The sequence below is a fragment of the Aethalodelphis obliquidens genome, unplaced genomic scaffold (assembly GCF_003676395.1).
Source record: "Aethalodelphis obliquidens isolate GAN/ISIS:26980383/991018 unplaced genomic scaffold, ASM367639v1 scaffold36, whole genome shotgun sequence".
Lineage (NCBI taxonomy): Eukaryota > Metazoa > Chordata > Mammalia > Artiodactyla > Delphinidae > Aethalodelphis > Aethalodelphis obliquidens.
The window spans coordinates 3,926,198-3,952,906 of NW_020837980.1; the positions used below are offsets into that span (position 1 = coordinate 3,926,198).

The following is a 26,709-nucleotide window of genomic DNA, read 5'->3' on the forward strand; positions in this document are numbered from 1 at the left end:
CCTCCCACAGTCGTTTTCTATCATACTCTGTTGGTTATTTCATTTGTAACAGTGGTTTCTATTTGAAATCGTCTTCTTCACTTATCTGACTCACACGAAAGCTTCATGAGAACAGGGATCTGGCTATTTATTTTTCCCTACTATGTCTCCCCAACTTGGGATAAGAGAGACTCAGAACATTTTTTTTTTTTTTGCATGAATACATACTGCTAAATTATTCTTCAGAAAGACTAAATCAGGGACTTCCCTGGTGGCACAATGGTTAAGAATCCGCCTGCCAATGCAGGGGACATGGGTTCAAGCCCTGGTCCAGGAAGATCCCACATGCCATGGAGCAACTAAGCCTGTGCACCACAACTACTGAGCCTGCGCACCACAACTACTGAGCCTGCGTGCCACAACTACTGCGCCCGCATGCTGCAACTACTGAAGCCCATGAACCTAGAGCCCATGCTCCACAACAAGAGAAGCCACTGCAATGAGAAGCCCACGCACCACAATGAAGAGTAGCCCCCACTCGCTGCAACTAAAGAAAGCTCGCGTGCAGCAACGAAGACCCAACACGGCCACAAATAAATAAAATTAAAAAAAAATAATAAATATATTAAATACTTGTTTAAAAAAAAAAAAGAAAGACTAAATCATTTTTCACTGCCATTAGCAATGCATAAGAGCCTCTTTCACCATGCCCATAACCTGATATTATCAATTTAATAAGCATTTGTACTTTTAAAAAAATCATTAATGAGGATAAATTTTTTTCATGTGTTGATTAGCTATTTGTATTTTTAAATTTGTTGTCATTACCATCTATTTTTAAATTTGAGTATTGATCTTATTGGTTTATAAGAGCTATATATATGTATATATATTATATATATATAAAAATACTTTTTCCTTTGTCATAAGTTACAAGTACTTATTCATAAGGTTGTCATTTGCCTTTAAATTTTGTATATTTATATGTTGATGTAAATATTTTTAAATTTATTGGTTTAAATACAGTCATATGTATCTTTGATCTTTGTTTTATCTCTTTGCTTTTATTTTTAAAAATTAATTTCTCAATCCGAGGTCAGAAATTTTTTAATTAAAAAAAGCTTAATCCTGCTGAAATATATTTTCTCATATGGTAAAATGGCCTTATGCCTGCTTTCTTTTTTTAAAAAAATTATTTTCTCTCTAATTTATAGCTATCTTTATCATATACCAGATTCTCATATAGAAGTAAATGATTTCTGGGAAAACTTGCCTTTATCATTGTTCTACTGAAAACCATGTTTGACTTTGTTGTGGATTACCTGGGGAACCCCTATAATTTTTCAATGTAGCATTTCTTTGATTTGAAATTCTCAGCTTGAAACTTCTGGAGTTGTTCTCTCCTTCAGATGATAGCTAGTGGAACTGTAGGACTATGATAGAAACATTACCTCTTACTCAAGTCAGGTAGTATTCTAGTACACTGTAAAATGCTATGTTTTTCCCTGCGGGAGCCAGAAACCATTCAAGAGCTGCGTTCATCTCTTCTTGCTATAAATAAATATTTGCTCATTCTTCAAATAGTATTTCAACATCATTTATCCTAAGATGTTATGCCAACTAATGTTTTTTTCTTCTTGTATATAATCTTCTCCCTTCTTTCCTCCCTAAAAATATATATGGAACACCTACTGTGGGCCAGGGACTGACCCTTCTCGGTTGTGGGCATCCAGTAGTGAACAAAATGGACAAAAAATATCCCCACCCTTACCAACCTTATATTCTAGTTTGGGGAGGACACATATTACAATAAAATATATAATATGTTAGACAGAAGGGCTGGGGGGAAATGGCGTGGGAAGGGAGAGAAGAAGCATCTGGGATGCAGGTGCCATAGAGTTATATGCAGTATAACTGGCAAAAGTCTTTCTGAGCAGGTGACATTTAAATAAATGTTACAGAATGATATTGAGTTATTCTTAATAGTAATTGACTTTGAATCTAAGAAAATCAAGGATTCTTTCTATACCTTTTTAATCAGCCCTCTGAATCATTTTAGAATTATGGTTATAATTTTATGTTCTGTCTTTGACTTAGGTTCTTAAAGTAAAGTGATCAAAAGAAGATTGGATGTAGGGAAAGAATAAATTTTCAGGTAGAAAAAGTTTACCATCATGGATTTTCACAGTGATATATTTTTAATAAATAGGTTACTTTTCTAGGAGAAAAATGGCACATCAGACTTATTTTAAAGATAAAATAATTTGCTACCTATTGTCCTTCAAGGGAGCAGTGTGACATAGTCGACTGTAATAGGTATTGAATTTTTGAACGTGGCTTCCAATCCTGACTCCCCACCATCAGTCTGTGACTTTGGGTGAGTCATCTGAGTTCTGGAACCCTGCTCCTCCTTTGGCAGAGTGGAGTTTAAGTAATTGCTACACCTAAATTAGAGAACTGTTAAAAAAGCAAATGTTCTTTTTTTTTTTTTTATCAAATTTGATTTTTTTTTTTTTAACCTAGGTGAATTATGTGGGAGAAGGCTTTACCCAATGATTTTCATGAGCTCTGGACCACTGGTGAGGGTGACATTTCATTCCCGTGTGCAAGGTGCTTTTGGCATAAATTATATTGTCTTTAGAGTCCAAGGTATGTTTGGTCATTTAGTAAACTTATAAAGTTAAAAATCAATGTTTTTGTTTTTAGGAATATTTCAAAACTTACACATTGTTTTGTAAGAAAAATTGTCTCTGTGGGGAACGAGCTTATGTTTGAAGGGAAAATCTATTTAAGTGATCTGAGATTGGTCTGGTCCAAGAGGAAAAACTACTCAGTAAATAAGCTGATTGACTTGTAAATCATTCAGAATTGTGATTTCTGAACATGGCTAAGATATATTGATTGCAAGATAGCATTTTTTATTGTGATTGTGATTTTACACCACACTGATCCTTTTCTGTAGCCATAATTCTTGTGGATTGAAAGATTTGAGTTCTAAATCTTAGCTGGCTGATTAGCTCTGGACAATTTATTATCTCTGTATTAGAGTTTTCTTTATAGTGATATTATAATAATAAAAGGTTAGAATGAGTTGTGAAAACAAACTAAACAAATAGTAGATGCTAGCATTATAAATGTAAACTCATGCAATTCAGAGTTTTCAGACTGCATTTTCAAACATGTCATTAGTGAGGTTTCTGACTCTTGATGAACGTAGGTAACCAAGAGCTAGGTTCTCTCTTTGGCACTCAAAAGCATTGCAGAGAGACAATTGGAAAAATGTTAAGTGAGTAATAAAGAAAAGCATGTATATCATAGGAAAGTTTTTTCCTAAAGAACTATGTTATGAATATTGCTTTTAACAAATATCAAATGATATCACATATATATATTCACATATATATATATATATATATATATAGTAGAATCTAAAATATGATACAAATGAACTTATTTACAAAACTGATACAGACTCACAGACATTGAAAAGAAACTTGTGGTTACCAAAGGGGAGAGGGGAGAGGGGAGGGATAAATTAGGAGTTTGGGATTAACAGATACAAACTACTATATATAAAACAGATAAACAAGAGGGAACTGTATAGCACAGGGAACTATATTCAATGTCCTGTAATAAAACATAATGGAAAAGAATATGAAAAAGAATATATGTGTGTGTATATATATATGTGTATATATATATATATATATGTATTTATATATGTAAAACTGAATCACTTTGCTGTACACCAGAAATTAACACAACATTGTAAATCAATTATACTTCAATAAAAAATTTTTTCAAAATGAATATTGCTTTTAGATGGAATTGTGCAGGGAACCTGCATTTTCTATAGTTATCACACTTTATCTTCCATAGACCCTAGGCTGTGCCAAAGATAATTTGAGAGAGGTGCTGGTTTTCTGTATCTTTTGAATGTTGCAGATAGAAAATTTTTAGTGAAACTAACTACCTCCTGTTAACTTTTTTCTAAAACAGGGAGGAAAGCTGATAGCTCTGAGCTGAAAAGGCATATAACAAGCCTCTTTAAAATTAGTTTTACCTCAATCCCTTTTCTTCTTTATTTTTAGGTCCAAAGAGCAGTAAAACTACCAAATTTCTTCAGAGTTCAAACCAAGAGCATGTGACCACTTGTGACGATGTTATTCTTACCAAACCAACAGGAATCATACAAATCCCAAGATATTTTCACAGAACCACTATGAGGTGAGGAAAGAATGTTTATACTACAATGGAAGAAGTTCATGGATGATCCCTTGACAAGCAGGGACATTTGTTATTTGCTTAAGGCATTATTTTCCACTTCCTTCCCTTAAAGAATAGACTTTGAGATAATCCCTTATTTGAGGCCTTCAATATATGATAACTGAATGTAAGATTACATTAATAAATACTGTTGATAAATTGTACTTTCCTAACAAAAGAGACTATTTATTAGGTAAAGTGGAAAGTCAAATCTCTATCAAAGAGTTTTGGAGATTGAAATAATGTACCTAAAAGCTTCTTGCACATAGTAGGTACTCAATAAATGGTTCTTAAAATGCCACAGTGGAGGGGGCTTCCCTGGTGGTGCAGTGGTTGAGAGTCCGCCTGCCGATGCAGGGGACACGGGTTTGTGCCCCAGTCCGGGAGGATCCCACGTGCCGTGGAGTGGCTGGACCTGTGGGCCATGGCCGCTGGGCCTGCGCATCTGGAGCCTGTGCTCTGCAGCGGGAGAGGCCGCAGTGGTGAGAGGTCTGCGTACCGCAAAAAAAAAAAAAAAAAAAAAAATGCCACAGTGGAAAGAGAACCTTCCCTGAATTAAACATTAGAATAAATTTAAAATGAGAAACAAAAAAATTGCAGATTCATATAGTATCAATCCTAAGTAAATTTATGTGATTTGGGGAAGTTTGGGACAAGAATACTTCTTTAACTGTTATAGGCTGCCAATCAGAATTTATAAAATACAAGTTATTGATCAACCATTCACCATAACGGGTGAACTTTTGACAAATTCAGTATTAGAAAATATTTTTAATTGTTTAAATCTTTTTTTCACCTTAAGCACAGAAGAAGCAGGTAGAGTCAATAACAGTGACTCACTGAGTGATGCATTGAATTATGAACAAAGTAAACAACAACATATGCTATTTAGAAGTCATTTCTGACTTTCTTTCATCTGTGCTACAGCTGCCACTGGAGATTATTGGCCCCTTCAAATCACATCATTCGCCTTGATATTGTCAACTTCCAGATGCAACCAATGCCCTTGGCCTGTCAGGGTCACCTGTTGGTTTACGAAGGATTTGGATCAGGCAAAAAATTAATAGGTAACTAATTTCCTGTGAAGAACTATGCTATTGATTTTCTTTCACAAAATATTCTTAGAGTGTTTTATATTCAATGTGTGAATTAGAGATGACATAAATTAGTCTCTTATGTGATATTGAAATAGCCTTACTGTTACTATTTTTTATTGTAATTGAAATTAACGTAACACTCTCTGATTAAGTTAAAAAGGAAACCCAACTATATGCTGTTTACTTGGGTCATACCTAGATTACACTTGCCCAGAAATACTAAAAATAAAGGATAAACAGTCTTAGACAAATGTAACACAAGAAAATTGAGAATATAATATTAATCAGGCAAAATAATGTTCACAGGAAAGGCATTAAATGGGTTTGTCAATTAGATAGTAACCGAAAACCTGATTACAGTGACTTAAATTTATAATTCTGAAAGAAAGAGAAATCCAGAGGGATGCAGATGCACCACCAGCTCAACAGTTCAACTCTGTGAAGAATGGCATTACTGCAATTCTCTTGGCCTTTTCCTAATGGTTCCATAATGGCCATCTCAGTTGTCACCATTACACTGGAGGAAAAAGGAAGAAGGGGCACAGGGAAGGATTATCACCAAGGAGAAAGCAAATACGTTTCCAGGAATCCTGTAGCAAATTTAAGTCACTTTGGCCAGATTTGTCACATGGCCATACCTAACTGGGAGATGACTAGAGAAAAGGGAAATGGAAATAGGGTTTGGGCTGGCTGACTGATGTTACCCAATATACCCGGATATAGCAGCCTAGAGTTCTGGAATCTGACGGTCCTGCGTCCAGTAGATCACAGTTCTACCACATAGTAATTCAGTGACTTTGGGAATTTTCCCAAAGCTTTCTAAGAATCACTGTCCTCATTTGTGACATGAAGATAATCTACCTGTAACTTTTTGTGTGATTTAAAAGAAGAGACACTCTGCCATCACTAGCACACACAGATACATGGGCATTAAAAATTCCCAATTTAGGGCTTCCCTGGTGGCGCAGTGGTTGAGAGTCCGCCTGCCGATGCAGGGGACACGGGTTTGTGCTCTGGTCTGGAAAGATCCCACATGCCGCTGAGCAGCTAGGCCTGTGAGCCATGGCCGCTGAGACTGCGCATCCGGAGCCTGTGCTCCGCAACGGGAGAGGCCACAACAGTGAGAGAAAATTCTCAATTTGCTTAAGTCAGAGATACAGATGCCTAAGGTAACAAGGTGACTCCCAGAGGGAGAGGATGTGTGGCATTTTCCTGGCCTTTGACTCTTTAGAAAGGACCCAGATGCCAGTGTCACTCTCCATGTAGGTAGAGCCCTGCCAGAGTTGATAAAATAGCCAATTGCTAACCCACTGTCCTTTTATTCTTCGAGCTTACATTACCATCCCAGAAGCAGGTGTATTAACAATCTTTGTGTTTCTACTTAAGGGAATGTTAGTAAACATGGAGCTTTCCTGGTTCCTGAGTCAACATAACATCAATAAGGGCTTAGCTTCTTGTGGGGAGACTATAGCATCTAGGCCCAGTATCCTTGGAAATTATCTATGCTTCTTGCCTTACAGAATACCTGTTACTTGTACTGCTTCATGAGATTAATTTGAGAATTAAATGAGAGAATGCATGTTAACCAATATAAAAGAAACCAAGTTACTGCTGTGTTTGAATTAGAATTATACATTTTAATTCATATTCTTAAAATTGTGGTGCTTAGAAGAAAAGATTAGACTGTTGTTTCCCTATTGCCTCTCCATCAATGGGGTGTTGGAGAACACACAGTTTGGAAGAACAAAGAAATGAAGAAAAATGGAAAACAGTACATTAGTTATATCAGTTATAATTTATAGAATTAATGAACTATATATCTGTTGTTCTTTACTTAGAATTTGTTCTTTACTTAGAATTAGTTCACAAAACATGTAATATTTCCTATCTTCTTCCACAAAAATTTTATGACTATTTCAATTTTTGCACATAAGACTCATAAGCCTATAGGAGTTAACTCAATTTTTGAGGTCAATAGGTTATTGAATGAATATTTTTAACATAACCGACTATGCTATATCCCAAGAATGCACGAATAGTTTAATATTGAAAATGTATTATCTATCTTAAAACTAGGTCAAATCAGGAAAAAATAGATATAAATTAATGATACAATAATCATACCCTTAAAACCATCCCAGTAAAAATTAGTTAAAAGATATAATGGAAAAATCACTTCAGTCATAATTAGCAACAAAAACCATGTAACTAGGAATAACCTTAAAATGAAATGTGAGTTTTATTGTGCAAATGTGAAATTTACACACCCACCCACATAGATCTGAATAGAGAAAAGACCATGTTCTAAAACTGGAAGACAAAATTAACATTAATTCACCCCAAATTAATTTATAAATATAGCAAAATCTAGCAAAATCCCAATGGGAATTGTTTTTGGAGAGTGAGGGGGAAATTGATAATAACTCTAAAGTTTATCCTTAAAATAAACAGAACTAGCTGAAAATGTTTTTGGGGAAAAAATGGCCAGATGATGAGGTGAATTATCAGTATTAAAACATACTTTAAAATAATGATAATTAAAACAGGGTAGTACTGGTACAAGAATAGACACACATGACTAGAAATAAATAGACCAGAAGGGGCACAAGAAACTATAAGGCATTTATATGTGATAAATTTGGCATTACAAATCAGGGAGGAAAATATAAATTATATTCTCTCTCACCTCATAGAACAGTTGATTAAAGAGTTAGGCATTTTTCTTAAGCCACTAAAGGTTTAAAAAATAAGCAATTAGTTATGGATGGAGAAGGATCTTCTCGTGTAAAAGCAATCGAAGAAAATAGGAAATTATCAATAGCCTCCTTTATAACTAAAAACTTTTCTTCAACAGAAACAAAATTAAAAAGCAAATAACAAACTGAAGATTTTCAACAACTCTGAGAAAGGCTTAAGGTAATTAATATAGGGAATGTTTACAAATCAGTATTAGAAAAGCCCACATCTGTAAAATAAAATTAATTTACAGGCCCAAATATCTTTGACTCAGCCTTGAGTAAATTTCAGTTAAAACCAGAGTTCCCAAGGCTTTTGAGTCTTTTGTTCATGTTCCAAAAGAATTACAAACTATTGACCCAAGTGATTTTGAAAACAAAAAGCACTGGATTAACCCTTAACCTCTTTTGATAGATAAGAAAGGTTAATGAATATTTGCATATCAGTTACTATACAATCTAAATTAAATCTCTCCTTATTTTGTCTCTTGTCACAATGAAGTGATCCTCTGGCCATCTGTTTACTAAAAAGGGCAGTTTTCCTACAACAGTGAAAAGCTTAACAGTTCTAGAATTGTTGACTTGAAACTATGTGTGTTATAACTGCTTTTGTTAGAATGTTTGTTTCAGAAAATACCGTGTATGAACAGTTAAACTTAGAAATAGTTTGTCACAGGGAGCAGATTTGAATCATCAACCTTATGATAATAAACCCTGACTCAACAATTGTAAAGCACAGCTATATTCTTTTAGAATTAAGAGGATCCCTAACATAAAACAATTTTTAAATAGTACAATAAGAGTTTAATCAATTAATTTTAAAACACAATTCAGAATTATTATTTTCCCAGATATACCTTAATATAAAAATGGGCAAGTGATCTGAATGAGCAATTCATAGATAAATAAATACATGTGAGAAAAAATACTTAGCCTCTTTAAAACGGAAATGAAAAAAATTTTTACCTACTTAACTGACAAAAAAGATTTGAAGAATGATTATACTTAGTAAACAAAATGCAGTGTAACAGACATTTTCAGGTTGTTGTTTAGGTATAATATGTCGTATGCTTTCTGGAGGAAGATATAGAAATGTTTTTCGAAAGCTATAAATCTATAACCTTTTATTCAGCATTTCTATTTTTACCCATATTTATAAAAAATATGCTTTACATTTATGTGTAAGATATTCATTCAGCTGGTGTTATTTATGATAATGGCCAAAAAAAAAAAAAGGATCTAAATAGGAAATTGGTTAAGAAAAGTATAGTAAATCCATAGGATAAAATATTTTGCCACCACTAAATAAAATATTTTCAGCTAACTTTTTTAGAAGACAGAAAACTCTTACATGTAATATTGTAACTGAGCAGGATCCTATAGGGCCTTCCCAGGACAGGCCTTCCCCCCCATATTCTGCAAATTTCCTGAGTTGTTTTAGATGTGGACCACCAACACTCCCTCCCCCCCACCCCACTAAATGGAAGATGTTAACTACTTGATGACCATAAGCACAGAGCCCCAGGCCTCCTGGAGCCTAAGGACTGATAAAGTTAACCCCTGTGACATCACCCTGTTCCCTTATCATCAGGCAATCAGAGAATTGTGCGCAATCTGATCACATACCCTGCGACACCCCACCCCCACCCCACCAACCTGGCTTTTAAAAATGCTTTCCCTAAACCCTTCAGGGAGCTTGAGACTTTTTAGGGCATGAGTCTTGCATGGCCTTGCAGTAAACCTTTCTCTGCTTCAAACTCCGACGTTTCAGTTTGTTTGGCCTCACCGTGCGTCGGGCACATGAACTTGTGTTAACAATATTAAGTGAGAAGATTGGAATGAAAAAATTACACAGTATATTTTAATTTTTTTAAAAAAGTGCTATATATGACTGAAGTAAAGATCTAAGGGGAAACACACCAATATGTTTAAGTGGATATTTCTAGATTGCAAGATTATAAGTAATTATTTTTTAAATTCTCCAAATTTTCTCCAGAGAATGGTTAAACATTCTTATCTTAAAGAAAACTATAAAGAACAAAAGATGAGGGATTTCCCTGGCGGAGCAGTGGTTAAGAATCTGCCTGCCAATGCAGGGGACACAGGTTCGAGCTCTGGTCTGGGAAGATCCCACATGCCATGGAGCAACTAAGCCCGTGTGCCACATCTACTGAGCCCATGTGCCACAACTACTGCAGCCCGCATACCTAGAGCCTGTGCTCCACAACGAGAGCCCACCACAATGAGAAGCCCGCGCACTGCAACTAGAGAAAGCCCACGCGCAGCAACGAAGACCCAATGCAGCCAAAAATAAATAAATAAATAAAGTTATTTTAAAAAAATAAATAAAAAGCAAAAGATGAACGAAAAATGTTTTGTTCTAGAAGCTGAACTAGATTCATAGGGTAGCAGTTACAGAGAACTTCATGACAGCAGTCTGGCTATTAGCAGCAGCCTCACAAGAGAGAGAACCATCAGTGAGGATCAGTCTCCATCATCTTCTGAAGGATGCTTTAGAAATCCAGGGGTGATGGGAGGTTGAGTGAAACCATTGCTAATTAGCCTTAGGATTCTGATTCACAGGAGACCTCTAAGAACTACTGCCTAAAAAAATTTCATTTACACCAGCTAGTGGTTTTGACTTTCATGCCAGTTACTGTACCTTGCCTCTTATTCATTTGGCTGTGCTGTGGATAAATGAAGGTTGTATGTAGCTAAGGCTCAAATATACTCCCTTACATGTAGTTATTTCAGTTGGGTGACAAAAATATTTTTTTAGTTCCCTGATGACCTAGCTAGACTGAAACCAGCCTCTGTACCTCGAGACCAAATTAAATCTTGGAGACAGTTTTGGGTGAGGTAGAAAAGAATAGCTTTATTGCTGTGCAAGGCAAAGGGGTTCACAGTGGGCTAATGCCCTCAAAACCATGTGTCCCCACTTGGAGAGGGTAGTGAGAAGTTTTATAGTAATGGTTTAAAGAGGGCATGATCAGCTCGTGGACATTCTTCTGATCGGTTGGTGGTGAGGTAAGTAGGAGTCAGCATCATCAACCTTCAGGTTCCAATTAGTCTGGGGCCTATGTGCTTGCAGGGCAGCATACCATGGTTAATTGTTAACTTCTCCTACCTGGAGGGGGTTTCAGTATCTGCAGAACAGCTCAAAGATATTGCTGTGGGTATGCGTTGACGGGGAGCCAGGACCTTGCCCCAACCAGGCTGTACTATTGTTTCTCCTGACAGTTTGTTTCTCCCTGGTCTCGCATCCCCTCCCTTTCCTCATTAGCAACTGCTTGAATCTGCCCTTTGAAACTCAGGGAAGGTCATGGAGGCTGAATGGAGGCTGTTTCCTGTAATTCAAGAAACGGGGACACAGAAAGCCTTTGTGCTCAGGAGCCCCACAGGGCCCTGCTCGGTATCAACCATGTTACCTTCTTTTATATTATATGGCTTTAAAAAGACCTACCTAAGTATTTCAGACAGTACAAGAACTGGATACAGTGTCCTAGTTGGTTTGGAACCACTTTCTTAGAACTGCTTACACTCAAGAATCTGGAACATCTCTCTCTATTCTAATTAGGTTTTATTTTGCTTAATTTTCCCATTTTTATATTGTTGGTAGGGGATACAGTATAAATTTGTATTAAAAATAGGATTTTTTTCCTTTCACTTTGCTCAATAACTTTGCCTTGATGAATAGTAAAAATTTATTTATTTATTTTGTCTAGGAAATCTATGTGAAGGAGATTCACCTTCATTAAAATCTCATGGTCCTCTTATGATGTTGTTTTTCACATACAATGCCAGTTTGGCCATGAAAAAATTTTCTTTGAGATATTCTTTTCATATGTCTGGTAAGTCTATTACTTTTTTCATATTTGTTTTTGTGTATGTTTGTCTTATTGTGCTTTATTAGAAAATATGTGTTATCAAATAAAGAGACTTGAATTCTTTATTTCATTTGTCAGCTATAGGGGAGAAGAAAAAAACAATATTTAAGATTGTGATTTAAGATTGTGACCTCTGTGGAGGCCTCAGGCTAAACCTCCTTAAGGCATAAGATTGATCAGATTTTTCATTTTTTCTTACAGCAACTAATAATTTTGTCTAGTTTTCTGTATACTTGGAATATTGTAAAAATACAGTAGGAAACTTTCATCCCTAGCCTAAAAGTTTCAAGTAATTTTTCTATTTTGAAATTCATTTCCTTAATGTACTAATATCAAGAGTAATTGGTTCTTTTTTTAACACTTGTTTGGTGGATAGTTCATATATATTAGTTGTAGCCAGATTATTGAAAAATATGCTTTGCCCAACATTCCTATAGTTTTGGTGAAGGGATAGACAGCATTATGAAAATTGGAACTTTTGCAAATTATGGAAATTGGGTATCATGGAAAAAGCATTTGCAATTATGCTTAATTCTGAATAGTTATTAGAATTGCTCTAGTCCTTAAGATTAATCAATTCATACTCATTAAAATTGTTAATTGGAATACAATTGTAGAAATATTTCTACAAAAAACATTATATTTTTTAGTCTGATAATGTGAGAAATGTTGTATGGAGAACACAAAGAAGATTTGCATCAAGTTCAAATTATGTAAGTGAAAGTATACCATACGGGGCTAACATAAAATAGAATAAAATCTCACATTTAAGCCTTTAATTATTCAGACTATCAACAAATTGTTTTAAACTTATGCCAGGCCATGTTTAAAGCACTGAGGATTCACCAATGAGCAAGACAGTCCCTGCCCTAGAAGAGTTTATAGTCTAGTGGGGGAGATAGTCAGTAATCTGTAAACAGAGAAGGACAGAGACTGTTGCTTATCGCCCAGTTCTGCCATGATTAAGCCACTGCAGTAGCTGATGGACAGTGTATTCTGTGCTTCAGAGGGAAGAAACTAAGTTGATAACAGGATGCTCTGTGCTTTGGAAAAGCAGGCCCCTTGCATAATTAGATGTATATCTCAGGAAGAATTTTAATGAACCCAGATTTTGCATTTTCCCATACACAGAAAAGCACTAAAATCATTAACTTCAGATCTCTGTTCTTTGTGACTAGCAGTAGTGTTTTATCAAGACATGTGCTTCACTGCACATATACCCTAGCCAAAATCACATTTAAGCTGGCTTCTCCCTCTACCTCTTCGGAACAGCTTCCTCAGAGCTACTGAGTGGTTGTCCTCAGTAAGACCCTGAGTAAAACAAACTCATAGCTCTTAGGTTGTGCATTTTTCTTTCAGTCAACTAATCAAATAATCTCAGAAAAATATAGAGTGAAAAAACAACTATATTAAGTTTTGAAGGAGATATCTTATTTAGTTCGGTAAAGGATGAGCGTGGAATTCTAGGAAAACTTTAATTTCTTTGTTCTCTTACAGCAAAACACCTTTTTTTTTTTTTTTTTTGCGGTACGTGGGCCTGTTACTGTTGTGGCCTCTGCAGTTTCGGAGCACAGGCTTCGGATATGCAGGCTCAGCGGCCATGGCTCACGGGCCCAGCCGCTCTGCGGCATGTGGGATCTTCTCGGATCGGGGCCCGAACCCGTGTCCCCTGCATCGGCAGGCGGACCCTCAACCACCGCGCCACCAGGGAAGCCCAGCAAAATACCTTGAAATGTATTTCTACTTACTGTCTACCCTTTTACCCTTTCATTTTTTCTTGAATCGATTCCCATAAGCCTTCCTTTCTTACCATTCCCCAGACAGTGTTCTTGCCAAAGCTACCAGTGACCTCCAAAGGTTCAGATCCAACAGTCACTTCTCAGTCCTAATAGCTGCATTTGGCACGGATAAGCTCTTCTTTCTTCTGGAGTTTCATTTGTCATGGCCTCCAGGAAACCACTGTTTCTTGGCTATCCTCTTACTTCACTGGTCTCCTTGGAGTCTCTTGGCTGGTTGCACCTCCTTTTCTCTACTATTAAAAGTTGAGGTGTCCCAGGACCCAGTCCTGACTTTCTTTTCTTCTCTGCCTGTAGTCACTCTTAAATGATCTCACCCAATCCCTAGTTTTAAATACCACTTTACACAGATAACTCCCAAAGTGTATCTCCAGTCCCAACTTCTTTTTTTTTTTTTTTTTTTTTTTTTTTGTTCGTTGGCCTCTCACTGCTGCGGCCTCTCCCGTTGCGGAGCACAGGCTCCAGACGCGCAGGCTCAGCGGCCATGGCTCACGGGCCCAGCTGCTTCGCAGCATGTGGCATCCTCCCGGACTGGGACACGAACCTGCGTCCCCTGCATCGGCAGGCAGACTCTCAACCACTGCGCCACCATCTGAACTACAGTGCTATATATCCAATTGCCTCCCTCTTCATTTGGATATCTAATAAGCATCTCAAACTTAACATGACCAGAATTCAAGTCTTGATTTCCTACCCCTGTCTCCAAATTCTTCCTCCACCAATCTTCCCCACTTCAGTAGATGGCAACTACAGTTTAATAATTAATTGCTCAAGCCATTATCTTGGTCATCTTTGACTTTTCTTCTCACATCTCTCATTGGATTTAGTTAATCTGTGGGCCTTCAGCAAAACTGATCTGGAATCCAACTACCTCTCAACATCACTATGACATTCTGATACAAGCCTTTTTTTAGTCTGTTTTACTCATAACAGCCAGAATAATCATTTTAAAAAGAATAATTCAGATCATGTTACTCCTCTGCTTATAATCTTTCAATATTTTCCCTGCTCACTCTTAGTAAAAGTCCTTACAGTGACCTATAAGATTCTATATGATCTGGCTCTTGGCTACCTCCTTGACTACTTCTCCTGCCATTTTCCCCAGCGCTCACTCTACACCATCCTTCCCGCTGTTCCCCAGACACACCAAGCATGCCCCATGGCTGTTATCTCCAAAATGTACAACATGCCTAGCAAATAGATGATGTTCAAGAATTGTTTGAATAAAGGAAATGACATCCTAGCTGGGGTAGATTAGTGAGTAGAGAGTAAGGAGGTAGCTCCCTATCTAATAAATGGGTAAGAAATACATCTGTTTTGCTTATAGAAATCCCTTTGGCTTAGAGCTAAAAGATGAATAGAAGTCAACTCAGCAGACTTCATACACATGTTCAATTTCTGTTTTCAGATAAACATAGAAAAGCTTTAGTGCAGACATTTTTCTAACAACAGCAGAAATGTAACAGATTTACCCCATGTGTGAGGTTTGTTAAAGATCTGACTCATCATTCATATTCTTGAGATTACACATTAAAATATATCAGTAGAAATTGTTATATCTATGTGAGTAAAATATATAAAACCATTAAAATGTACTGTAATATTTAGTAGTATGGAAAAATATTCACAATTGGGGGTAGGGGAGGTTACAATGGTGTAAAATGAAATACAATTAAAAAATGTATATACTATAGCTTAGGAAAAAACAGGAGTTACGTTAAAATATGAGTATTGGTTATAGGATGGGACTTCAGGAGACTTTTATTTTGTCCTTTGAAATCTGTTTTCTTTTTTTTGAAATTTTCTACAATGTAAATGTATCACTTAAACAAAAGAATAAAATATAAAGTATTAAATAGGATATATTGACCTTGAATATTCTCTTATTCTAGATTCTGTGAAAGGAAAAATTAATGGTAAAGAGGATAAAGGAGGTAAGGAATTGGCTTCATTGTCTTGGCTTTGTTTACCTGATATTATGGAAGTAAGGGTGAGGAATATCTTTGCTGCTAAACACTGTTTAGAAAGAAGTATACTCTGGCTGCTATCAGAAACTTTCAAGTGTTGTGTCCTTATTCTATTTGCTTTATAGTGAAATATGGACTTGTACTAGTTTTCTGAGTGTCAAACTTTGGGGGTGGTGGAGACCTGGGTCAGATCACGGAGTAGAGAGTAACAAGGTAGCGCCCTATCTAATTAATGGGTAAGAAACACGTTTTGTTTATGGGAGTTTCCCTAACAATTTTAATTCTATTATTCATTAACATTCTTTCCATATATTTTATGTCTTTTGGAGTGTGCATGTATCTCTCTCTCTTTTTATTTTTTGGCTGGGCCATTGCATAGTGAAACAAAAATGATAAGATTATTGATGAAGTAAATGTTTTTGGATGACATTAACTTTAGGTTGGGTAATACCTAGAGCATTTGGAGTAAACCCAAAATGTCACTGAATTCCTCAATTCTCTTTTTGGTGTAGTAGCCCCTTGGCCCTTGTGAACCTTCATATCCTGGTTTCAACTATCTGAGAGTAATCCAAATTTCCCTACCAAATAAATGATTGTAATTTGAAGTGTAGGCTGAATTTTAGGAGTGTTTAATTTACTCAGGGATTTAGAAGATTGTGTGCTAAAAATGAGCAACAAAACTACATTGAAATGTAGATATGGTTGACTTAGCGGTTCACAGTTTGTGAATTAAAGTCAAAGAACTTTAACCTGTCTTCTTTTGGGAGGTGTCAGTTTTTCAAAACAAGTCATTTAAACCCTGTGTCACCATACATAAGAAGCTATGGAAGCAAAAAAAAATAGTGATAGAACTTTATAAAAGTACACTATAGTTTAGGTTTTAATGATCTAGTTGTAGACATTAAAACCAGATCCTTCATTATTGTATTAAATGTTTTTTTTTCCTTTTTGCCTCAAGGATGTCCAGTATTGGATTTGATTCCAGTTAGCTCTATTGAGATCACATCTCCCAATTATCCTAACATTTATCCTAACATGCTGAACTGCACTTGGACTTTTTATTCTATGTCAGGAAATAAAATGAAAGCAGTGATTAAAGGCTTTATAACAGAAGAATCTTGGAACTGTGAATGGGATTACTTCAATATTTATGACGGACCAGATCAGCAATCAGGATTACTTGGTAAACTGAACTTTCTTAAATGTCCTGCACGGAGTGGCATTCATATAAGCATTTATATAATCATATATATGGAAACCATGACCTATATTTGCCTTTAGAATGATATCATTTGTTGTCAGTGATTCTCCATCAGGTCCTTCATCAGAATCCTGAGTATTATTGAACACAATGGGATGAGCATGAGGCCGTACTCACTGGATCTTGACCTTTAACTCCAGCTCTTTTTGATTTCATCCAGTGATTCCTATCTCATTTTACCATTAGGGAGCACACTAATTTTGTTTTTCTCAGGAGGTCATATGTTTTTTAAATTTATTTATGGCTGTGTTGGGTCTTCGTTTCTGTGCGAGGGCTTTCTCCAGTTCCGGCGAGCGGGGGCCACTCTTCATCGCGGTGCGCGGGCCTCTCATTCTTGCGGCCTCTCTTGTTGCGGAGCACAGGCTCCAGACGCGCAGGCTCAGTAGTTGTGGCTCACGGGCCCAGTTGCTCCGTGGCATGTGGGATCCTCCCAGACCAGGGCTCGAACCCGTGTCCCCTGCACTGGCAGGCAGATTCTCAACCACTGCGCCACCAGGGAAGCCCCGGAGGTCATATGTTTTAAGAGGTTTTATTTCCTAAACTTCATTTTTAGGTAACTTTTTGAAATTTGTTTACTCAGGTTTCATCCTCACAGTAAAGGTGGTTAGACCCAGCGTAAATTATTAAAAGGTAAAGGTCAATTAACTTGAATAATCTTTGGAGATTTATTGACCACATGGTGTCTACCATGTTTGGATGTCAGGCAATATCTTGTTCTAAGACTGACTCATAGAGGGAACTTTTCCAAAGATTTTGTAATTCAATATTGTACCACATTCTCCAATCTCCAACCAGTTCTGCCAATCAGGACACCATTACAATCCACCTCACAAAGGGCAAGAGGAGAGGTTTTTTGTTTTGTTTTTAATTTTTATCAATTTATTTATTTATTTAATTTTTGGCTGTGTTGGGTCTTCGTTGCTGTGTGGGGGCTTTTCTCTAGTTGCAGCGAGCAGGGCTACTCTTTGTTGTGGTGTATGGGCTTCTCATTGCGGTGGCTTCTCCCGTTGCGGAGCACGGGCTCTAGGCACGCGAGCTTCAGTAGTTGTGGCATACGGGCTCAGTAGTTGTGGCTCATGGGCTCTAGGGTGCAGGCTCAGTAGTTGCGGTGCACGGGCTTAGTTGCTCCATGTGGGATCTTACTGGACCAGGGCTCAAACCCGTGTCCCCTGCATTGGCAGGTGGACTCTTAACCACTGCGCCACCACGGAAGCCCCAAGAGGAGAGTTTGTTTGTTTGTTTGTTTTTGTGGTACGCAGGCCTCTCACTGTTGTGGCCTCTCCCGTTGCGGAGCACAGGCTCCGGACGCGCAGGCTCAGCGGCCATGGCTCACGGGCCCAGCCGCTCCGTGGCATGTGGGATCTTCCCAGACCAGGGCACAGTCTCTCAACCACTGAGCCACCAGGGAAGCCCCAAGAGGAGAGTTTTGATGCTATCTTTTTCCAGGGACCTTAACCACTCCTATGATATTCTAGGATTTATAACTCCAGTAAGTTCAGCAATGTGCTTTGAAATTCCAAAGTTATCTAAATTTTTTCTTATCAACGAGTTTGGTTCCTGCCAAGGATTCTAAAGCAATTGAGAGTATGGAGGCGGAGGAGATAACAAAATATCAAGCTATCAGTTCTCCATAAGATTAATATGAGGTGTCTATAGCATCCAACCATACAACCCTAACTCTTGTGAATGCCTTTCAACCAGAGACCCTTGGAACATACCTGGAGTTGAACAAGTTAGATTTATTATTCATTGTGGAGAGGGAAAACACATATCCTGGAAAACCATGCGTTGTTAAAAGGGTGGTAGAGAGAACCTATTACAGTACTTAGGCTTTGGTTGGGTAATTTTGGAGAAGGTCTAAAGAAGTGGACTTTTCTCTAGATTGCTTGCAGGAAGTGGGGCAATTTTATGACTGGGTGTATCAATCATAGGGAGCCCTGACTAGAGTAAGGATAAAACTGTAATTGGTAAAGACGTAGCAAGCTCTCATTTCAGCCATGAGAGGTCAATGTTTGATATTTTTGTTGGTTACAGATGGCCTTGTTTTTGTCTCATTTTATCATAGATTCAGAGTCTTGTCTGATGTTGATGTCCTGTGAGATTGTTTATGTCCAACACGAGAACACAGTCCAGCTGTGAGTGTTGGACCAGTTCTTGGATGTCAGGGCTGCATTTCTCTTTCTCACTCTTTAGTATTCCTCAACCTGACAACATTATTCCTCTTTAAAAGTTCTGATTAATCAAAAATTCATGGGTGTCAAAAGATTACAAATGAGACAACTAATATTTCTATAATTAGCTTATATAATTCTATATAAAAGTGAGGACACTATCACTAGTTTGCTAGTTTATACAGTTTTATTTCATATACTTTTATGTACTTACATAGTTTTAGTTCAGTGAAATATGCAATTTCTATAAGCATTGTTAAACTGTTGAACACTGAGCCCCATTGCTACTCTCCCAGCTAGTTAGAAGGGCTAGCCCATATGTGGAACCACATTGTCTATATTCTCTTAGTTATCTTTTCTTACTAAATCTTTTTGCTCACCTAAATAGAATTTATCAGTTTTTAGCTAGTTTTTAATTATTTCTGTGAATGTAAATGGAGTGGTACACAGCCTCCAAGTTGTCTTCATTGCAATGCTTTTATAATATTTTAATGAAAAGAACATAGCAAAATTAACATTCATCTGGTCTTCCTCCTTCCATTTACCCCATGAAGGTAAACATCAGTAACCAGTAAACACCATATTAAACGTACAGGTTAAATTCATTCATGACTGAGCATTTTCTAATGTGATAGGCACCTTGAAGAAACAATGGTAGACAATTCAGAAATGATCACTGCCACCTTCTTTTGGGAAGACAGATGATAAAGAAGAAGAAAACTAGTAGCAGTATTTAACAATAAATAACAATCAAATAATTATTGATTGTCAACGTAATCTGAAGGAAATAAGTTGCAGCAGAAGTATGGAATAATAGTGGGTCAACAGTTGCTTTAGTTAATATGGTCACAGAAGATTCAAAGAATGAAAAGGAAACAGCCAGGCAAGGCCAGAATAGCAGGTGCCAAGGTGTCTAGTACCTATCTGACCTTACCTCCTACCATTCTCCCTCTCCTTCACCCAAAACCAGGCACACTGGCTTCTTTATTCCTCCTCAGACTAACCGACCATATTCCTGCTTGGCCCAAGGTGACTTCAAGGTTCACTTCCTCAGTTCATTCAGGTGTCTGTTCAAATGTTACCTAATCTAAGGCCTCTTCTATCACACAATCTAAATAACCCTCCTCCACTTTTCCTTCTTGGCATTTATCATGACCTGGCAGCGTATATATCAATATTTATTTGTTTAGAATCTGTTTCCCTCCACCAGAATGAAAATTTCCTGAGAGCAGAACTTAGTCTCTTGTTCACTGCTGTATCTCCAGTGTCTAGAGCACTCCTAACACTTAGTAAATATTTGATGAAAAAATAAGTGAGAAAATGGCCTTGCAGGTGGGAAGAGCTTGGTAACTTGGGAAACTGTCAGAGGTCAGAGTTGCTGGAGATTGAGTGAGTACAGACAGGAATGAGGTGAGGTTGTAGAAGATGGAGGCTTTGCCTAGTTGTGCAGCTCAGGTTATGGTAAGGAGTTTGGATTTTATGCCAATCCAATGGGAGGTCATTAAAGGTTTTTGACAGGGGAGTAAGTTGAGGGCTGCTATGACTGCCATGTTGGGAGTGGATTTTAGGGTGACAGGGTGAATTATGTCTGCAGCTATGAGGCTATCATGGTAATCTAGACCTACACTAATCCATGTTATAATCCATGTCTAATCCATGTTGTCATTTAAATTCAAATTAGTTAAAATGAAATGAAATGTGGTGTTAGCCATACTTCAAGTGCTCAATTGCTACATGTAGTTTACCATACTGGACAGCACTCATATTAAACTTTACATCATTGCAGAATGTTCTATTAGTACTGTTTTAGGTAATAGATAATGTTGCCTTGAAAGAAGATGGCAACAAAGGAGTACAAGTGACGTGGACAGATCTGGAGATAGAACTGATAGGATTTCTTGATGGATTGAATGTGGCATTAAATCTGCAGATCAAGGATGGCTCCTAAGTTATGGTATGAGGTTTTTGGAGGTGGTGGCATTTACAGAGATGGGAAATACTAGAGGGAGAAATAGATTTGTGGGGAGAGACCTAGCCATGTTAAATTTTTAATGACATGATACATCTAGGTTGAGTTAGCAACAGGGAGCTAGAAGCAGAACTCTTAAAGTTTGCGCTTGAGATATAAATTTGAGAGTTGTCAGCTTCTTATAAGTTTCCTTAAGTTATTCATTCTCTGACTTCATCAATCTCCTCTATCATTCTCATCAGTTGCAAACACATTCTAGTATTACCCATAATTCAAAACAAAACAGAACAAGAAATTTAGCTGTTGCCCCATTTCTCTGCTTCTGACAGCAAAATTTCTCACTTTCTTAGAGGGTGATGGATATAGAAAGTTTATGGGATTAATGGCGAGAAGGTCATGGAGAGAGCAAACAATTACAGCAGGGAAATACTAATGGATTAGGATAGATAGGAGTGGTGATTTAGAAAGTAGGATGTTTGAAATCAAAATTTCAGAAATCTCAAATGATTACAGAATTTCAGAGCAGTGTTGGTAAAGAATGATAAGATAAAAGAAATAAGTTCCCTTGTGTGGTCAAATTTAGGGTTGGCACTGAGCTGGCATTCACTAGCTCAGTCTTACAAATCGTCATAGTCAATGTCCAGTCTGTCTGGCTGTTGCTCCTGCCACACTGGCTATTAGATATCATCCTTGGTCAAGCAACAATTTTAAGGAACATTAACAAACTGGAACACAGAACATAATGGCCAGGATGCTGAAGGGTGTGGACACCTGGGCATGTTTATCTTGGAGAAGAGAGAAGGTTCATAATTTCTCCCCTTCAAATATTTATGGAATTCTCATAGAGACTCTCAGGCCAGGTATGAAACTTGTTCTGCCTAGTAATATCTAATAGTTATTGAATGTTTACCATTATTCAGGCATAGTCTTAAGAACTTATAACTCTTAATCTTAATAGTCATATGGAGGTGGGTTACATTATCCTCATTTTAAATATAAGGAAACACAAATATATTGAGTAACTTGCCTCCAGTGACATAACTAGTAAGTAGAGAAAGTTGGATTAAAGCCCAAGCACTCTGATTCAAACACTTATATCCTTGGCCAGTCCACTAACCATGTGGCCATCATTACACTGATGCCTTTTTTTTTTGTTTGCTGTTCGCGGGCCTCTCACTGTTGTGGCCTCTCCCGTTGCGGAGCACAGGCTCCGGATGCACAGGCTCAGCGGCCATGGCTCGTGGGCCCAGCCGCTCCACGGCATGTGGGATCCTCCCGGACCGGGGCAGCAACCCGTGTCCCCTGCATCGGCAGGCGGACTCTCAACCACTGTGCCACCAGGGAAGCCCATACTGATGCCTTTTGATTCAACATGAGCAAGAACTGTCAAGCAATTAGAACTGTTCAAAAAGAGAAAATGCTCATAAGTTACATGTAATATCTTCAAATCCAGGTTTCATATGTCCAAGGGTATTTTAGAAGGAACTCCGTGTTAGGGGCTTCCCTGGTGGCACAGTGGTTAAGAATCCGCCTGCCAATGCAGGGGACATGGGTTCAATCCCTGGTCCGGGGCAGATCCTACATGCCACAGAGCAACTAGGCTTGTGTGCCACAACTACTGAGCCTGTGCTCTAGAGCCTGCGAGCCACAACTACTGAAGCCCACGTGCCTAGAGCCTGTGCTCCACAACAAGAGAAACCATTGCAATGAGAAGCCCGCTCACGGCAACTAGAGAAAGCCTGCACACAGCAACGAAGACCCAATGCAGCCAAAAATAAATAAATTTTAAAAAAAATTAAAAAAGAAGGAACTCCATGTTATATGAAACATTGAACTAAATTATCACTAAGATTCTATATTTAACCTAGCTCCTTACTTCTCATTCAGCCACCCATCTTAAACCTACACATTTTGTAAATGTGTTATCTGCATTTCTATCTAAGCCATTAATAGAAATACTGTACTTCGCAAAACCAAGGATAGAACCATTTTCATACCATTAAGACCTTCCCTTCAGGTTAACATTGTATGGTTATTTAATCAGCTGTGAAACTTCCTAGTCATATAATTATCCACTTACATTTTATATCTGTTCACAGGGACATCATAAAGTACTCTATTAAGTGCTTCACTGAAATCAAGATTCATTAAGTTTATCTCATTCTCCCTAGCCACCATCTAATTAACTCTTTCCAAAAATTAAATTAGGTTAATTTAATATGGCATGTAAAGGAACACATGCTGGTTGCTCGTGACCACTGATTCCTTCTTCAAGTGTTCAAAACCCATCTGTCTAATAATTTGCTGTAAAATTTTGCTGAGGTTTATTTTTATTTAACAAACACTTATAATGCTTCATAAATATAACTTCATATAATTCCACGTATTTTTTTAATCTCCATTATACAGATGAGAAAATTGAGGCAGAGAGATAGGTTAAATAACTTGCCTAGGGCTACATAGCTAATAAATGGCAGAACTAGCCCAAAGCAGTAGTTTGGATATAGAATCTGAGCCTGTAAGGACTAAGCTACACTACTTCACTGATACAAGACTTTGGAAATCCTCTAGCCTCCTTGTTTTTCTCTGTCTCCTACGCATCCCCCTCTGCCAACTCCCAATCTCCTTTTTGAAAAAGAGAGTAACATTTTCCCATTTCCATTATTTTAAAACTTCCAGAGTGTTAGCTGACTCTATGCAGAATGCCTTTACTTGACATGGTGCATCCCAAAAGTACCCCATCACATCCAATTCACCAGATTCTCTGAGCATTAAGAATGATGTAGAGATTAACTATTGCCCTATTCCCCATCTTTCTCAGATTTCTTAGATAACATTATCTTTAAGAGAAATCAGTAGTGTATCATTGTTTTATCTTGAGATAATTTAAGTTACAGCCTGTACAGATAAATTACAGCAAATGGCCTCTCACTATCAGGACCATCTTTGTGACAACTTTTGTGTTTCTGAATTAGGAAAGGATCATCATTAGTCTGTATTTAGGCAGCCTGTGTGTCTTAGTCAGTTTTGGCTACTATAACAAAAATGCCATAGTTTGGGTAGCTTAAATAACAAACATTTATTTCTCACAGTTCTGAAGACTAGAAGTCCAAGATTTGGTGTCTGGTGAGGGCTTGCTTCCTGGTTCATAGCCATCTTCTTGCTATATCCTCACATGGCAAAAAAAAAAGCTGGGGGGGGTGGTTTGAGAGCTCTCTGGGGTCTCTTTTATAAGGGTTTATAAGGCTCCACCCTCATAATCAAATCACGTCTCAAAGGCCTCACCTACTACCATCACATTGGGGATTAGGGTTTCTACATATGAACTTTGGGAGTATGCAAATTTTTGGTCCATCGTGCTGTTCCATTACTTCTATTTCTCTGTCCATTTATCTTCATCGAAATGCCTCTACCTATCCTTATGACCAAAGATTGCCATATAATTATATATCATTTCCAAAGCAATTGCTAGCCCAGTCTTTTCCCTTTATCTTTTAAAATCTATACCCTTTTATCGTTTCAATCAAATCATGAATTTCATCCCACAAATCTTGCTCTTACATTATTGATAATCATTCCTTTGTCAAGATTTGTTTGGAATTTAATGTCCCCTCTCTCTCTTCTCCCTCCTTTACCTATGTAACTACACAGGAAAAGTATTTTAATTATCGAGTATATCTCGCATTGCAGCTCATTTATGTGGCTCCAAGAAAGAATTTGTCTTGATATCCAGTGGTGCTTACCTAACTGTGAATTTTAAGACTGATGAATCTGTGGGAGAAAGAGGTTTTAAACTTACTTTGGAAGATATGACTCAGAAGCAATCACAGAAAAGCAGTATTGGGATCCAACTGCCTATTAATGGTAAGAAATTGTTTTAAAACATTTATTAAAGCAGGTACCATATATGCCTTAAAGTAGAACCTGGGGCCCACTGATTTAGGAGTCACTGGTAGTCGGTCACCTTGCTCTAATACTAAAAATAGGATAACTTCATTTCCAACCATTCCTTAAGGCATGAGAATTTGGTGATTCAGGTAGATCATGTGAGGTAATAAGGTTAATTGGGGTGAGTATGTGTCTATATGTGTGTATGTTATTTTTATTTAAGAAATAATGATAAACATAAAAGTCAGTCAGTTGCTATTTAAAAGATCCACTGGGGCCATTCAGGCTGAAACAAGGGTAGAGTTCAGTGTGTTTCCATGTCTCTGTTAACATATTTTTTATTAAGTAACTGCCTCCCCACCCCCATGAAGAGCCCTCAAAAGGAATATTTTAGCTGAACCTATACTAACTTCTCTGCATAAAATAGAAACAAATGTGCTGATTTTTATCTACTTATCCTATCTAATTTTAAGCTAGAATTCCATTAGTTGTGCTTAAGACTAAGAAACCTAATGAATCTATTATTAGGAGATTTTCTTGATTGGAGTGTAATTGCAGGAAGAATTTAATCCGTGTGAATGCAAAGTTCTTTTTGATGTCGCTCTATCATTCCTAGGATAGTGGAATGAATGGGCTCTCCTAAGAGTCCTGGATTTGAGCTGTAGACTACTGAACCACATCACCCTATAGGTGTGATTTTTAATTGTTAAAGGGATGCTCGCCCAATTGACCCTTCTTCTGTGTCCATTGCTTTTGTCTTTCATCACTATATCTCTAAACTGACCCTTTATTCTCAGTAAAAATATTTAGCCTCATTTTTTTAAGTATTTTAAAGTAAGTTGAATACTAATAAAATATTGCTGTTATACATGTGTACAAACAGCCCAAAAGTCTGAGTTACTACATATAATGTGGATTACAAATGCAATAAAAAACATGCAGTAATGCAGTAAACCTTAATGCACTAAAAACATGTTTGAGTAAATACCTTTTGTGGGTTTTTTCTCCCTAAAATCTAGGATAATCTTAATTCTGAAGAGTCTGCATATTTTTTAGGCATATGTATGTAAAAGGAAGAGGGAATCCATGTGTTATACATATCTGAAAAGAAATTAGAAATGAGTTTTGACATAAGGATTGAATAAACACAAATCCACTATGCTAGAAACTTTTTGTTTTAAATAGATTTCTAGTGTAAAAAAAAATCTCAAGTAAAGAATTCACAAGTGATCATATCTTATCATTCTGAAATTATATGGCTATGGAGAGGCTTAATTTTCTTCATATTTAAGTCTCTTGTTATTCCCTGGTAAATTTCTTTATAAATCTGAGAATGGAGTAAACACATTGGTAGAAATTTCCCCTATGCTTTTCCTTTATATAAACATTTTATTTTGAAGTATTTTGATGTGTCTAGATATGTTATACTGGGATAACACAAACGATGCCACAGAAAGAACAATTTCCAGTAATTTCATGATTAAGTGCAATACTTTTTTAAAAATTGATTTGTGTTCTGATTCGTCTAAAGACGTATATATTAATGCTTTAGTTAACTATTGATTTTTACTCATTTAAAAGCAATGGAAGAAAAGATGAGTCTCATCTCTTGCAAAGAATCCTAGTTTTGAACCTACAAAAGAAGTAAATGCCTCCATTCTGAGATTTTAGTAGACTTTCACAAGTATTGCTA

The 26,709-nt window shown here is 37.1% G+C and overlaps 2 protein-coding genes across 2 annotated transcripts in view; both read left to right on the top strand.

Annotated features, from left to right (window-relative positions):
* Window positions 1–5,822, top strand: part of OVCH1 (ovochymase 1) — a 48,964-nt gene extending 43,142 nt beyond the window's left edge. Inside the window, exons 19-22 of the mRNA XM_027129226.1 lie at window positions 2,503–2,628; window positions 4,071–4,206; window positions 5,173–5,312; window positions 5,728–5,822. Coding sequence (XP_026985027.1) covers window positions 2,503–2,628; window positions 4,071–4,206; window positions 5,173–5,312; window positions 5,728–5,822 — 497 coding nt within the window. The remainder of the gene's footprint in view (window positions 1–2,502; window positions 2,629–4,070; window positions 4,207–5,172; window positions 5,313–5,727) is intronic.
* A 5,906-nt stretch (window positions 5,823–11,728) lies between these two features.
* LOC113632238 (tolloid-like protein 2) lies at window positions 11,729–25,009 on the top strand. Its single transcript, XM_027129227.1, has 4 exons — window positions 11,729–11,928; window positions 15,653–15,694; window positions 16,686–16,910; window positions 24,819–25,009. The coding sequence occupies exons 1-4, from the start codon at window positions 11,853–11,855 to the stop codon at window positions 25,007–25,009; spliced, it is 534 nt and encodes a 177-aa protein (XP_026985028.1). The 5' UTR covers window positions 11,729–11,852.
* The last annotated feature ends 1,700 nt before the right edge of the window (window positions 25,010–26,709 follow it).